Source organism: Mastigoproctus giganteus, chromosome 7 (assembly GCF_048544385.1).
Source record: "Mastigoproctus giganteus isolate SK-2022 chromosome 7, ASM4854438v1, whole genome shotgun sequence".
Taxonomy (NCBI): domain Eukaryota; kingdom Metazoa; phylum Arthropoda; class Arachnida; order Uropygi; family Thelyphonidae; genus Mastigoproctus; species Mastigoproctus giganteus.
The window spans coordinates 204,763,646-204,778,884 of record NC_143581.1 but is presented as its reverse complement, the minus strand read 5'-3'; the positions used below and the strand labels follow the sequence as shown (position 1 = coordinate 204,778,884).

Here is a 15,239-nt window from a genome sequence, read left to right as displayed (position 1 = left end):
ACTCTATTTCCCTGTACATTTTCTTATTATACTCATCAGAGTCATTAGGCCTATAGCACACTCCTACTCTCAATTTTGATCTCCTAATGCTTATGTCACACCAAACTGACTTGACGCTGCATTGTCCAGCTATGTCGACTGGCTTCACTTCCTTGGATTTTATGTGTTTCTTAACTAATAGCATAACCCCTCCTCCCTACCTATCCTTTCTGGAGACGAACTCCCCAAATTCCAGTTCTGCATTCCGTATATCTGTGTGACACTACGTCTCTGATATCCCAACAATATCGCCTTTGATGCTTTGAGCAATACCTCAAATTCATCAAATTTATTTACCAAACTCCTAGCATTGGTGTACACGCAAGTATACATGCACCTGTTCATATTCTTAGCTCCCCTAACACAACCCATGTGTTTACTTGTACCGCAATGACTCCCAGCAGTCTCTGAAACATCCTGCATCTTGTTTTCCAGGCTTCTGCTCATTCCAATAGAAGCAGTGCAAGAATCACTTTCACCTCTGCCAGTTGCTACTTTTAATCTATTAGTCCTTGTATCCCCTCAAGCTAGCAGTTTTCCGACTCACCTAACACTGCCTCGATAACATCAGCAAATATTCTTGCACCCTTTCTATTTAAGTGTATCCCATCCCTGTAGAAGCAGTCTCTCCTGTTAACAACAAGTACAGACCAGGCAGAAAAAAATTCTACCCCTTGAGCCTTGCACAATCTTTCCAGGGCCAAACTGATTGTTTTCTCGTCATATACCAAATTTTCTCATCATATACTCCTTCCTATCATGTCTGGGCAGAATTGCAGACACTTTCAAATTCAACCCTAATTCACGGCTTTTTTTCAATGGTGACCTGTACTTGTTAAGTAATTCTGCCAGTCTCCTACTCTTAATATCATTATTAGTGCCAACGTGTACAACTATATCACCTTTTGTGCCCTTAAAAGATGTCATAATTCTGTCCAGGCATGATGCAAGGGAGCACAAGATAACAGCCTTATCAATCTCAGCATGGTCTGTGCTTGTTAACAAGAGAAACGTTTTACAAGGATGGGATACACTTAAATGGAAGAGGTGAAAGGCTATTTGCTGATACTATTCAGGCAGTGTCAGGTGGGTCAGAAAACTGCTAGCTGGAAGGGGGGATACATGGACTAATAGAGTAATACCTGCCTGCAGCTATTGTTAATCTATTAGTTTTTTGTCAAATGACTGACAAGCTCTCAACATCAAGTCAATTGATGAGCTCTCATTGTGTACTCCATCCTATCATGTCTAGATACACTTTCAGATTTAATCCCAACTTGTTACAGTTAAATCTGAAAGTGTATCATTTTCTCAACTTTGGTCTGTATTAAATGATATTAAGAATATGATATCTGAATCCTCAGATATCCTATTCTTAATATCATTAGTACCAACACATATAACAGTACCACTTTTATTGCCCTTTAAAGATAACTGCTATGAGACATCATTAACTTTATATTTTCAATAACAATATATTTTCCATTTTCCTGACAATAGATTTATTGACTATAGTTACTTTCTATGGGAAGAGAGATCTGTGCTGTGGAAGATGTCATGGTGTTGTCTGATGCTGGAGTATGGCTCCATCTTTGAGCTCAGTTCAGTGCTTGATGAGTCCCTCATTTCAGTGGTTTTAAGGCATCAACTATGTTCTTCAAGCCCTCAAATAATGAATTCTGATTTGATTTTTGACAATAATCAAATTGTCAAAAATGTCTCAAAGTCTGTTCATTTTTACAACACTTCAAAATTCCACAAAGAAACTCACTTTACAAAACCCACAGAATCAAAACTCACCTGCACTCACCCACACTTGCACACATCCCAGAAGCTCACTTGTGAAAGAGAATCTCCATTTCCATCTTTGTATGCCACATATGTCAGAGTGTCGAATCATGAACACAGACTAATGAAACAGTCAAGACTAGTGGGCTGTGAATGCAGAATTGGTATGCACTTTGTAACATTCAAATACACAAAACTTACAAATCAAGAACCAGCAAACAGATAAAATCTACTGAAAATTGGAAACTCTGTTATAATAATAATTAAGCAAAATTAATATAAGCAGAAGTATAATTTGTAACTATTTAATTCAAATAAATATATTAATTGTACAGTACTAACCTGAGAATTAGCAGGCATATCATGAACTACAGCATTATTTCTTGGAGAAGAACAAACCAATTCTGCTTTCTGTAGAACCAGTGTCTGCATACCAAGTTGCAGTCTCATGGGCTGTGGTCGACTCTTACCATCACTAACCATTACCATACCCACCTTTACCTTTTTTTTTTTAACAAAAGCAAAACAAAAAAGGTTTTTATTTAAAATACAAAATTATACATTTTTTAAAAAAATACAATAACCTGTATAAGCAACAAGCATACATTCTACACATCTGTCTGTTTAAATATAAAGATATTCTTCTTACAGCTCAAAACAGTAAAGCAAGCTTTGATTCATAATAAAAATTATAAAACAATATTAAAAAATGTAATTTTTTTTTAAAATTAGGATTTGCTCAGAACTAAAGCACTTGGTATGAAAAGGTAGAAAGAACTGCACTAAGTACTGTACTACTCTTACTAATTGAAGTTTGGGTGGAAGTTTTAATCACAAAATGAAGATAAATTATTCAAATATTAGGATACTGTATAAGCAATATAATCCTTGGAATGTCTTCATTCATTTACTAGGAAAAATTTTTTTTTAATGTCAAAAAAAATTCTGTTTCAGTAGCTTTTTAGATCCATTATAATCAATATACAAATTAATAAATTAAAGGCTCTTTTGACAGTTGCCCCTAGAACATGTTAACATTATGACAAACATAACACATGAATATATTAGTTGAAAGGCATACATTATTGAAAGACGTACAATTGGTACAGCTGAACCCATGTCCTACACTTTTGTCAGGCCACCTCATCTTTTTTTTCCCTCCTCTTCTTTTTTTTTTTTTTTATTTACTGCCACTCAGGACATCACACTATAGCAAAAGTTCAGATTATCTCAATTGTCAACTGCTAAGTGAGCAAAATGAAATAAGGTAAAGGGCCCCTTTGAAATAGCTGCTCCTAGCCTTGCTGGGGATCATACCAGCTCTAGACATCATTTATGCAGGTTGCAAGAATAAACACAATTAGATGTTTCACTGCATATAAAGTGGTTTTTATTACACAAAATATTTCAATACTACCCTGAAGATATTCATCTCTGGTTACAGCCACCTATAACAATTTAATTTACTACAAAATTTTGAAAAAATTAATAAAGAGCAAAGATATATTTCGTATTCTGGCTAAGTGGTCTGAGTAGTGCAATAGCACATGCTCATTGAGTGGACCATGGTTCAAGCCTGTGACTGCTAAATACGATTAATGATTATTCACGATTTATTGTACACTCCTGTGACCTTGTTGTTGTACCCAAGCATAAATAATAAGATAAGACTACAAGTAGCAAAAAATGGAGAGGAACAGTTCACAAACACACGTGATTTAAGGGAATGATCTTTTTGGTCTGTGTTCAAGGGTCAGTAGGCTGATAACTGGGGATTCATACATTTAGTGATTCTTTACTTACTGAGACTTTCTATTGTCATGGCCGACATCAGTTGATGAACTGACTGCAGTTGGCCATGACAATAGAAGAGAATCTTCAGGATAAAACTGAAACCGTTGATTTAATACTGCTAGTTTCTGGTGTCTGTGGAAGATCCTGTCAAGATGGAAGAGAGGTAGAACTAAGAAACAGAGTGGTTATGGGCAGTTTGGTTGGGGACACCTCCTGAGATCCAATGGGGTTTCATGTTGGATGCAGGGAAGGGTAGATTACATTCTGTAAACTATTACGGTTATCTTTTCATTCACTGATATATACTGCTGTTGGTTAACCTGTTATACGAGGTACAACTCAAATGTTCCCGAAATTTGAATGTTGCGCGGGAACTACGTTTAGTATGGACTTAGGGCACTAGGTAATGCTGCATGCATCCTTTGTGAATCAGTGTGTCACGTGGCATCAGGCTGGATAGAGTCGTTGAATATTTATGCGCAGTTCTTTGGCGTTGTTTTGTGTAGTTTGCAATTGTTGTGATGGCTGATGCGAGAGAGCAACATGCTTGCATCGAGTTTTGTTTCCTTCTTAATGATACAGCAGCAGCAGAAACCTATAAGAAGTTGAAACAAGTTTTAGGCCAGATGCAGACCTACTCCTGGTTTAAACATTTTAAAAAATGGTCAAATGTCAGTTGATGATGAAGATCGCTCTGGGCATCCATCATCGAGCATCGCCCTGGAAAATGTTGCAAAAGTTTGGGCAGCGATCCGTGAAGACCGCAGGCAGACCATCCACAACATTTGTGGCATTGTAGGACTATCGTATGGCACATGTCAGCGAATTTTGTTAGACGAGTTGAACATGAGAAGGACGGCAGCCAAGTTCGTGCCACGGTTACTGAGTGAAGACCAAAAACAGCATTACATGGAAGTTAGCAGAGATCTTCAAGAATGGGTCAGGAGTGATCAAAACTTCCTTTCTATGGTCGTCACTGGTGACGAGAATTGGGTATATGGGTATGACCCAGAAACCAAGCAACAATTATCCCAGTTGAAGAGCCCATCTTCACCCCAACTGAAGAAACCTGACAAGTGAGGAGCAATGTGAAGTCCATGCTGATCGGTTTTTTTGACATTGACTGGATTATCCATAAGGAATTTGTCCCTCCTGGCCAGACCATCAACACAAAATTCAACACATGACATGTGTTGAACTTTGTCAACACATGACAAAGTGCCGGCCCACACATCTTTTGCTGTGGTGCAGTTTTTGGCATCCAACAACATGACATCGTTCCCACCCCCTTATTTTCCAGACTTAGTCATCTGCGACTTCTTCCTCTTCCCAAGAATGAAAATCAAGCTGAAGGGTCGAAGATTTGACAAAGTAGAGGATATCCGAAGCGAATTGCAGGTGGTGCTGAACACTATGACAAAGGACTTTCAGGACACATTCAAATCATGGGAGAAGCACTGGGATCAGTGTTTACGCTCTCAAGGAGACTACTTCAAAGGTGACAGTGACAATAAGACCCAGGGTGAGTCTAATTTATTTTATAAATACATTTCAGGAACTTTTGGGTAGCACCTCGTATACTGTATCTTCTTTTTGTTAACTTTCATATCTACTTTATAGATCAGTTCATTACAGTTGGCCATGACAATAACAATAGAAGAGAATCTTCATGATAAAACTAAAACATCTGATTTAATATCATTAGTTAAAATATACTATTAATATTTTAATATTAATTAAATGCCAATAAAAAACAAATAAATATGGTTTCACCATATGATGATCACATGACTGGTAGCCATAAGATGGGGATTTCTGTAGCAGTACATCTTAAAGAGGGGACTGGTGTACAGGGAAAATAGATTACTGTCATGAAATTTGATACAAAGGTCCAAGTATATCCTGAAATTTTGAAAAGATATTAGTATTAGTAGAGGCATTTGATGCAAGAAAGCAAGCTTATGCAGCATCAGCCAAAAAAAAAAAAAAAAAAAAACCACTTCCACTTCACCCCTCTGTTCGTTCAAAATACCTGTCCAGCTGAGCCTTAAACTTATTTAGGCTATCAACCTCCACCACAAGGGATGGGAGTCTGTTCCACCAACCAACCACCTGCTGGCTAAAGGCAAATTTCCGCACGTCTATCCTACATCTGTCTTTCCTCAATTTGAATTTATGCCCTGTCAGGTGATTTTTCTGAGCTAGAGGAAGAATCCCATCAGCATTGAGCATGCTTAAACCATTCAAGGCTTTATACACCTCTATCAGATCACCTCGCTGGTGCCTAGTCTCCAGACACTGTAATTTGCAAAACTTAAGCCTTTCTTCGTAAGAGCACCCCTTTGTTCCATTCACTAATCTTGTTGCCCTTCTCTGTACTCATTCCAGCAGCTCTACATCCTTCTTGAAATGAGGCCTCCAGACCTGTATACAGTACTCTAGGTGTGGCCTGACCATTGCCTTATACAATGGAATAATCACCTCCTTATCCCTGCTGGAAAAATTCCTGTATATCATTGACAATACTCCATGAGCTACTCTTGCAGCCCGTCTGCACTGCTCAGAGAACTTCATATCTGCCTGCACAACCACCCCCAAGTCCCTTTCATTCTCTACCACTGTCAGTGTAGTACCACAGAGTTGATACGTTGCTCTGGGGTTGCTGTTTCCCATGTGTAGTACTTTACATTTGTCAATGTTAAACTTCATTTGCCACCTCTCAGCCCATCTGCTCAACCTTTCCAGATCCTGTTGCAGCAGCATAGTGTCAGTAGTGTCCTTGACAACCCTGCCAACCTTTGTATCATCTGCAAACTTGGACATTAAGCTTGATATACCATCATCAATATCATTTATGAATACAGAAAACAATAATGGACCCAACACTGAGCCCTGAGGGACTCCACTAATAACATTAGTCCACAATGAGCAGTGTCCATTGATTACCACTCTCTGTCTTCTCCCGCTCAACCACCCCTTTATCCATAGCAGCAATTTGCCTCCAATGTCACACTGCTCCAATTTGTGTAGCAGTCTTCCATGTGCAACAGTATCAAAAGCCTTTCTAAGATCCAAGTATATAATATCAAAGTTATTCCCTGCATCCAGTTCTTTTGTGACTGCATCATAGTATCCAATCAAGTTGGTCAGGCAAGACTTCCCCTTAACAAAACCATGCTGTGTCTGAGCTATAACTGAAGTCTTGTCTAAATGATCCTGCAGTGCTTCTTTAACCAGTGCCTCCATTAATTTTCCTGGAACAGAAGTTAAGCTCACAGGTCTATAATTACTTGTGTCAGCCTTTGATCCTCCTTTGTGAATTGGGGTCACATTTGCACATTTCCAGTCTATGGGTACCTCCCCTGAGTCCAAGGAAGCTCTCATAATTATAGCTAAGGGTTTGCTTGCTTCCTTTGCTGCCTCCTTTAATATAACTGGATAGATCCCATCCACCCCGGGTGCCTTTCTTGTGTTTATCTTCAACAGTTTCCCCTCCACTTTACTCCCAGTTATTTCAAGATTCTGTAGCTTACTGCTAGAGTTGAATACACCTCTGGCATTCCCCTTGCTGAATAACTCCTCATGTGTGAATGTCGATGCAAAATATTCATTTAGTTTGTTAGCTACCTGAGCAGGATCATCAACAGTTGACCCATCAATATCAAGTGGACCAATCTGATTCATCCCCTTCCTTCTAGAGTTTACATAAGTAAAGAACTCTTTGCTGTTTTTCTTTGCATCCCTTGCCAAAGATTTCTCGTAACCTGCCTTCGCCTGCCTAACCTCCTTTGTAACTTGGTTGCATATCAACCAAGTGCTTTTGATCTATCATAGGATTCTGTGTCATGTGTTAATTTGTAAGTATCCCATGCATTTTTCTTCTCTGCCATATGCCTCATTAGTTCATCTGACATCCATTTTGGCCTAAACCTTGAACAATATTTCTTAGTTGGTATGTAAAGCCTAGTAGCTTCCAAGATAAGTTCTTTGAATGCTTCCCATTTTGAATTTGCTGTTGGTAACATCATCAGTTGGTCCCACTGTATAGAATTTAAATACTGTCTCAGTCCATCGTAGTCGCCTTTACGGAAGCAATAACCCTTCCCTTTACTCCTAATGGTAGTTACCTCTTTGAGTAAATCCCACTTCAGCACACTGTGATCACTGCCACCTAGTGGTTCATTTATCTGCAGATTCTTAATGCATGAAGAATCACTGCTGATAATCAAATCAAGAGTATTACTCCCTCTAGTTGCCTCCCAAACATGCTGATGTAGAAAACAATCATCCAATAAATCCACAAAAGCCCTGCTAGTGTGTGAGTAACCAGCCCCCAAATTCCAGTCAATATCTGGGAAATTAAAATCTCCCATTATAAGACTCTCTGATTTACTGGCCCATTCTATTTCCCTGTAGAGTTCCTTATTATACTCATCAGAGTCATTAGGCCTATAGCACACTCCTACTCTCAATTTTGATCTCCCAATGCTTATGTCACACCAAACTGACTCAACACTGCACTGTCCAGCGATGTCGACTGGCTTCACTTCCTTGGTTTTTATGTGTTTCTTAACTAATAGCATAACCCCTCCCCCCTTCCTATCCTGTCTATCCTTTCTGTAGACGTTGTACTCCCCAAATTGCAGTTCTGCATCCCTTATATCTGTGTGATACCACGTCTCTGATATCCCAACAATATCTGCCTTTGATGTTTTGAGCAATACCTCAAATTCATCAAATTTATTTACTAAACTCCTAGCATTGGTGTACACGCAAGTATACATGCACCTGTTCCTATTCTTAGCTACCCAACACAACCCATGTGTTTACTTGTACTGCAATGGCTCCCAGCAGTCTCTGAAATACCATGCATCTTGTTTTCCAGGCTTCTGCTCATTCTAATAGAAGCAGTGCAAGAATCTCTTTCACCTCTGCCAGTGGCTACTGTTAATCTATTGGTCTTTGTCTCCCCCCAAGCTAGCAGTTTTCCGACCCACCTAACACTGCCTCGATAGCATCAGCAAATATTCTTGCACCCTTTCTATTTAAGTGTATCCCATCCCTGTAGAAGCAATCTCTCCTGTTAACAAGTACAGTCCAGGCTGAAAAAAATTCTACCCCTTGAGCCTTGCACAATCTTTCCAGGGCCGAATTGATCGACAAGGCTCTCATCATATACTCCCTCCTATCGTGTCTGGGCAGAATTGCAGACACTTTCAAATTCAACCCTAATTCTCGGCTTTTGTTCAACAGTGACCTGTACTTGTTAAGTAATTCTGCCGGTCTCCTACTCTTAATATTATTAGTGCCAACGTGTACAACTATATCACCTTTTGTGCCCTTAAAAGATGATATTCGCTCCACAACGTCATCAACCTTTGCCCCTGGCAGACATACCCTGGTCCTGTTCCACCTATCTTTTTTACAAAGCATGTTCCCCGTTTCCCTGACAATAGAGTCACCAACAACTACTAGTTCCTTCGGGACCAGCGCATTCTGCCTTGGGGGTTGTCTCTGTGTCACGCGATGCCCAAGTGCAAGCTCTGGCGTTGATGTGGGCAGCTGAGAGCTTGATGGGCCCCTCAATTTAGTTTCTTTGAGGGTTCTCGAAGCTGTTCTTCCAAATTTAGAGCCAGGAGGACATGCAAAAGCAAAAGAAAACAGTGTTTGCTTCAGGTGCAAAAATGAATTAATTGAAATAAATATTAAACTGCAAGGGATGCAATGTGAACCATTTGCTCTAGATGTCCAATTACTTAGGCACAGCCCTATTTACAGCATCCCCTACAGAAATACTGTAGGGGATACCCACTTCCCCTACAGTATTTCTGTAGGGGAAGTGGGTATCTTCTGTTAGTGAGGATGAAGTCGATTTCATTAGTAGTTAATCCATTTGGACTCTTCCATGTCCACTTTCTGTTCCCCTTTACTTGAAAAAAGTGTTCATTACTGACAGTCCTTGAGATTCTACAAATTCCACAAGTCTTTCACCTCTTTCATTTCTTTCACCAATTCCAAAATTTCCTATTGTTCCCCTTTCTGCGCTGTTTTGTCTTTTTCCAACCTTAGCATTGAAGTCTCCCATAATAATAGTGTAGTGGGTTTTATGCTCGTCTAGAAGACTCTCAATTTCGGTATACATTTCTTCAACCTCTTCATTATCATGGCTTGATGTTGGTGCATAAATCATTATAATCTTTAGCTTGTATCTCTTAGAAATCTTGAGTATTAGTCTTGACACTCTTGGTGATGTACTTTTGAATTCCAAAATGTTGTTTTTAAAATCTTTATGTTCTATACCCCACCCTATCTATAATCTATCAGTTATACCCTTTCTCAGCTCACATGCAAATCAGCCGATAAACACATAACTGAACACACATAATACATGATAAATCATACCAATTAGAGTAGCTGAAGTGTTAAAAATCCCCACCCTTGTACATCCCATGAATGTGCAAGGCCTAGGATGTGTGTGTTTGCTTTTAGCCCAAGGATAGTTGATTGTTGCAATAAATTTAAGGAACAATTAAGCAAATTATTGGAGTGGATGGACAAGTGACATGGGATGATTTTTTTTTTGTTTGTTTTGCTGTATAAGCTTGCTTTTTTTTGTATCACTGGCCACTACTAATACCACTGCAGCTAAACATGACTAATTCTGACTCGAGGCATAGTTGCAAAACATACCAGTATGTTTTGCAACTATGTATGAAACAAAATTTCTGGATAACCCACTGGTAAAATGGACTGTTTAACACAAGAACTCGAGCAAAGCTGCCAGATGGTTGCAAAACTGCCATATCATCAGGTCTGCCACTGCAGAGGAGAGGGTTAAGACCTGGTTTGGTGTGGTAGTTAAACATCATATGGGGTCATTTGGAAATCTGGTGGGAAGACCCAGAATTTATTGTTTACTTCTGCTACACAGTATAAATATAATGTATCTGTAATTTGATTGCATTCTATGCATGTGCATATGCAAGGAAAACCAATCTACCTGAAGCTGGCTACCTACAGCTAGAAAAGAAAAACCATTACAGATTCCTCCTGTCCAAATCATTTAATCATTCCAAATGCCATTATCAGTTCTTGTTCAGGCAAACTCTTTGTGCAGTATACAAACTAGATTAAAGAACAACCTTGACAACAAAGACAGACCCAAATCATTTTAAAGAAGTCTTGGACAAGTGTTCACAAAACATTTCATGCTTGAAGAAGCTTGTGTATATTGTTTCTGTCCATTTTCATTAGTGTATTTTTCTTTACAACCATAATTCTGGTTTATTTTAACTCATTAAAATAAAGGAATTATAACACTTCATAGTGGATTAATTTCTTGCTTACTTCCAATTAGCAATGTATGTGAATGCTTAAGGATGCCTTTATACACTGTCCCAGGTAGGGATATACATTAGCATTAGTAGAGGCATATGATGCAAGAAAGCAAGCTTATGCAGCATCAGCCAAAAAAAAAAAAAAACCACTTCCATTTCACCCCTTTGTTTGTTCGAAATACCTATCCAGCTGAGCCTTAAATTTATTTAGGCTATCAACTTCCACAACAAGGGATAGAAGTCTGTTCCACCAACCAATTACACGCTGGCTAAAGGCACATTTCCGCACATCTATCCTACATCTGCCTTTCCTCAATCTGAATTTATGCCCTCTCAGGTGATTATTCTGGGCAAGAGGAAGAATTCCATCGGCACTGAGCATGATCAAACCATTCAAGGCTTTATACACCTCTATCAGATCACCCCACCGATGCCTAGTCTACAGACACTGAAATTTGCAAAGCTTAAGCCTTTCTTCGTAAGAGCAACCCTTTGTTCCATTCACTAATCTTGTTGCCCTTCTCTGTAATCGTTCCAGCAGCTCTACATCCTTCTTGAAATTAGGCCTCCAGACCTATACAGTACTCAAGGTGTGGCCTGATTATTGCCTTATACAAGGGAATAATCACCTCCTTATCCCTGCTAGAAAAATTCCTATATATCATTGACAATACACCATGAGCTACTCTTGCAGCCCGTCTGCACTGCTCAGAGAACTTCATATCTGCCTGCACAATTACAAGGTCCTTTTCATTCTCTACCACTGTCAGTGAAGTACCAGAGTTGATACATTGCTCTGGGGTTGCTGTTTCCCATATGTAGTACTTTACATTTGTCACTTTTAAAACTTCATTTGCCACCTCTCAGCCCATCTGCTCAAACTTTCCAGATCCTGTTGCAGCAGCATAGCATCAGTAGTGTTCTTAAGAACCCTGAAAACCTTTGTATAATCTGCAAACTTGGACATTAAGCTTGATACACCATCATCAATATCATTTTATGACTTCTCTGTCTTCTCCCTCTCAACCATCCCTTTATCCATAGCAGGAATTTGCATCCAATGCTACACTGCTCCAATTTGTGCAGCAGTCTTCCATGTGTAACAGTATCAAAACTTTTCTAAGATCCAAATATATAATATCAAAGTTATTCCCTGCATCCAGTTCTTTTGTGACTGCATCATAGTATCCAATCAAATTGGTCAGGCAAGACTTTCCCTTAACAAAACCATGCTGTGTCCAAGCTATAACTGAAGTCATGTCTAGATGATCCTGCAGTGCTTCTTTAACCAGTGCCTCCATTAATTTTCCTGGAACAGAAGTTAAACTCACAGGTCTATAATCACTGAGTCAGCCTTTGGTCCTCCTTTGTGAATTGGGGTCACATTTGCACATCTCCAGTCTATGGGTACCTCCCCTGAGTCCAAAGTAAAAAAAAAAAGTAAAGTGCAGCCATTATCAACCCACTGCAGGGTGGAAGCCTCCCCAACAATTCATGCTGAGGGAAATGGACCATAATCTGCCACGCTGGTCCAGTGCGGGTTGGCAGATCGACCGTATTCAGCAGGCAGGGGCTTGAACCCCGGTCTACTCAAAGAGCGTGTGCTACTGCACTCCCGCTCCTGCAAAGAAGCTCTCATAATTATGGCTAAGGGTTTGCTTACTTCCTTTGCTGCCTGCTTTAATATACTGGATAGATCTCATCCACCCCCAGGTGCCTTTTTTATGTTTATCCTCAACAATTTCTCCTCCACCTTCCTCTCAGTTATTACAAAATTATCTAGCTCACTGCCAGAGTTTACTTCACCTCTGGCATTCCCCTTCCTGAATAACTCCTCATGTGTGAATGTAGATGCAAAATACTTGTTTAGTTTGGTAGCCACTGAGCAGGATCCTCAACTGTTGAACCATCAATATCCAGTGGACCAACCTGATTCATCCCTTTCCTTTTAGAGTTTACTTAGGTAAAGAACTCTTTTCTGTTTTTATTTGCATCCTTTGCCAAGGATTTCTCATAATCTGCCTTTGCCTGCCTAGTCTCCTTTGTGACTTGGTTACAGACCAGCTAGTATCTATCATAGGCTTCCATGTCACCCATTAATTTATATGTATCCCATGCATTTTTCTTCTCTGCCATGTCTCATTAGTTCATCTGACATCCATTTAGGCCTAAACCTTGAACAATATTTCTTAGTTGGTATGTAAAGCCTAGTAGCTTCCAAGATAAGTTCTTTGAATGTTTCCCATTTTGAATTTTCTGTTGGTAACATCATCAGTTGGTCCCACTGTATAGAATTTAAATACTGTCTCAGACCATCGTAGTCGCCTTTACGAAAGCAAAAACCCTTCCCTTTAACCCTGATGGTAGTTACCTCTTTGAGTAAATCCCACTTCAGCACAGTGTGATCACTGCCATAATATACACATGTTGAATGGAATAACAAGAAAGTAGAAATAAAAAGGTAGAAAAATGGAAATAAGAAGATATAAATGTGTGCGAACATCATCTGTGTGTGTAATGTATACAGGGTGTTTCAGTTAAACGTTTCAGAACTTCTAAGAGGGGTAGGGTACATCCTGACAACTCGAAATCATATAGCAATGTGGGGTCGGAAATGCTTTCCTGAAGAGGTGTTGTACACAGAAGCACCATAAAGAAAAGAGACCGTAAGTGAGAAATCGTTTTAATAATACATGAAAAGAAGCAAAAGGTACATGGATTAAAGTAAGTGTTCGAAGTTTCTTCAACCTCGTATTGCTTTCGCTCAGTGGTACCTTGGAAAATGTGCTACAAATCCCCTTTTTCCTGCTGAAGTGTTGTTTTCCGATGAGGCATCCTTCACAAGGGAAGGAATTTTCAACATGCATAACGACCATATCTGGGCGGTCGAGAACCCGCATGCAATACGACGTCGTGCAGCACAGATTCGATTTTCGGTCAATGTATGGGCCGGTATTATGGGAGATCACCTCATCGGACCTTACCTGTTACCGTGTCGTCTAACCCGACCTATCTACTTGATCTTTCTGCAGCAAGTATTGCCACAACTTTTGAGAGATGAACAGATTTCTGCATCGACGCAACAGACAATGTGGTTCCAACACGGTGGAGCCCCTGCCCATTATAGCGGAGATGTTCGTAACTACCTGGATGTCACATTTAGTCAACAGTGGATCGGACGTGGTGGTCCCGTGCGTTGGCCTGCTCGGTCACCCGACCTATCATGTCTCGATTTTTATTTCTGGGGTCATATGAAATCGCTAGTTTATGACACCCCTGTTGACAATGCTGAGGAGCTGGTTGCAAGAATCGCAGCAGCTGCTGAGGAAATTCGAAATTCGCCTGGAGTATTCCAGAATGTTCGGATGTCCATGCGTCGGAGATGTGAGGCGTGCATTGTAGCCCGTGGAAGAAACTTCGAACACTTACTTTAATCCATGTACCTTTTGCTTCTTTTCATGTATTATTAAAACGATTTCTCACTTACGGTCTCTTTTCTTCATGGTGCTTCTGTGTACAACACCGCTTCAGGAAAGCATTTCCGACCCCACATTGCTATATGATTTCGAGTTGTCAGGATGTACCCTACCCCTCTTAGAAGTTCTGAAACGTTTAACTGAAACACCCTGTATATACACACACACACAAGTATATATAAAATATGTATATTATATATACACACAAATCTGTGTTTGTGTGTGTATATATATATATATATATATAATATACATATAATTAAAATAAACCTCTAAAAGTAAAACATTTAGAAAGCATCTGCTCAGAAAAATCTCCATTTTGTTGAAATACAACATTGAGCATGAAGAACCTGTGATTTCTAAGCTTATAATTTCAAATTTTAATTTTCATCGCTGAATGAATGTCTTCCAATATTTCCCACAAATTGCTCTGCAGAAAATATAGGTATGACATTCCTGAAAGCGTTACTGGTAAAAACAAAAATACAAATAAGAATGTCACCAAGAACACCACACTAAACATTAGAGGAAAAGGAATGTTGATAACGGCTAATGACAATCACTTACGTAGACTTCATTCAGCCCAGGTAGGAGTGTTTTGAGACTTGAGAACTCCATTTCAACCATTTCTTGTGGTTAATGTGTACATTGCAAAATGAGAAAGTTTTTCATTTTCTGTGTTTTTACCCAATTTTTACAGCAATTTTACACACTTCACAGGCATACAAGTGGGTAAAATTGCTGCATCCATACACTTGCAAATGAAGCATTTAATGCAACCTGACAACATTCTAGCACTTGTGGT

General features: G+C 39.4%; 1 protein-coding gene across 1 annotated transcript in view; it reads right to left on the bottom strand.

Moving 5' to 3' along the window:
* Positions 1 to 15,239, bottom strand: part of Syn2 (Syntrophin-like 2) — a 203,265-nt gene that overhangs the window by 186,646 nt on the left and 1,380 nt on the right. The window contains exon 2 of the mRNA XM_090377381.1: positions 2,170 to 2,328. Within this exon, the coding sequence (XP_090233507.1) occupies positions 2,170 to 2,328 (159 nt within the window). The remainder of the gene's footprint in view (positions 1 to 2,169; positions 2,329 to 15,239) is intronic.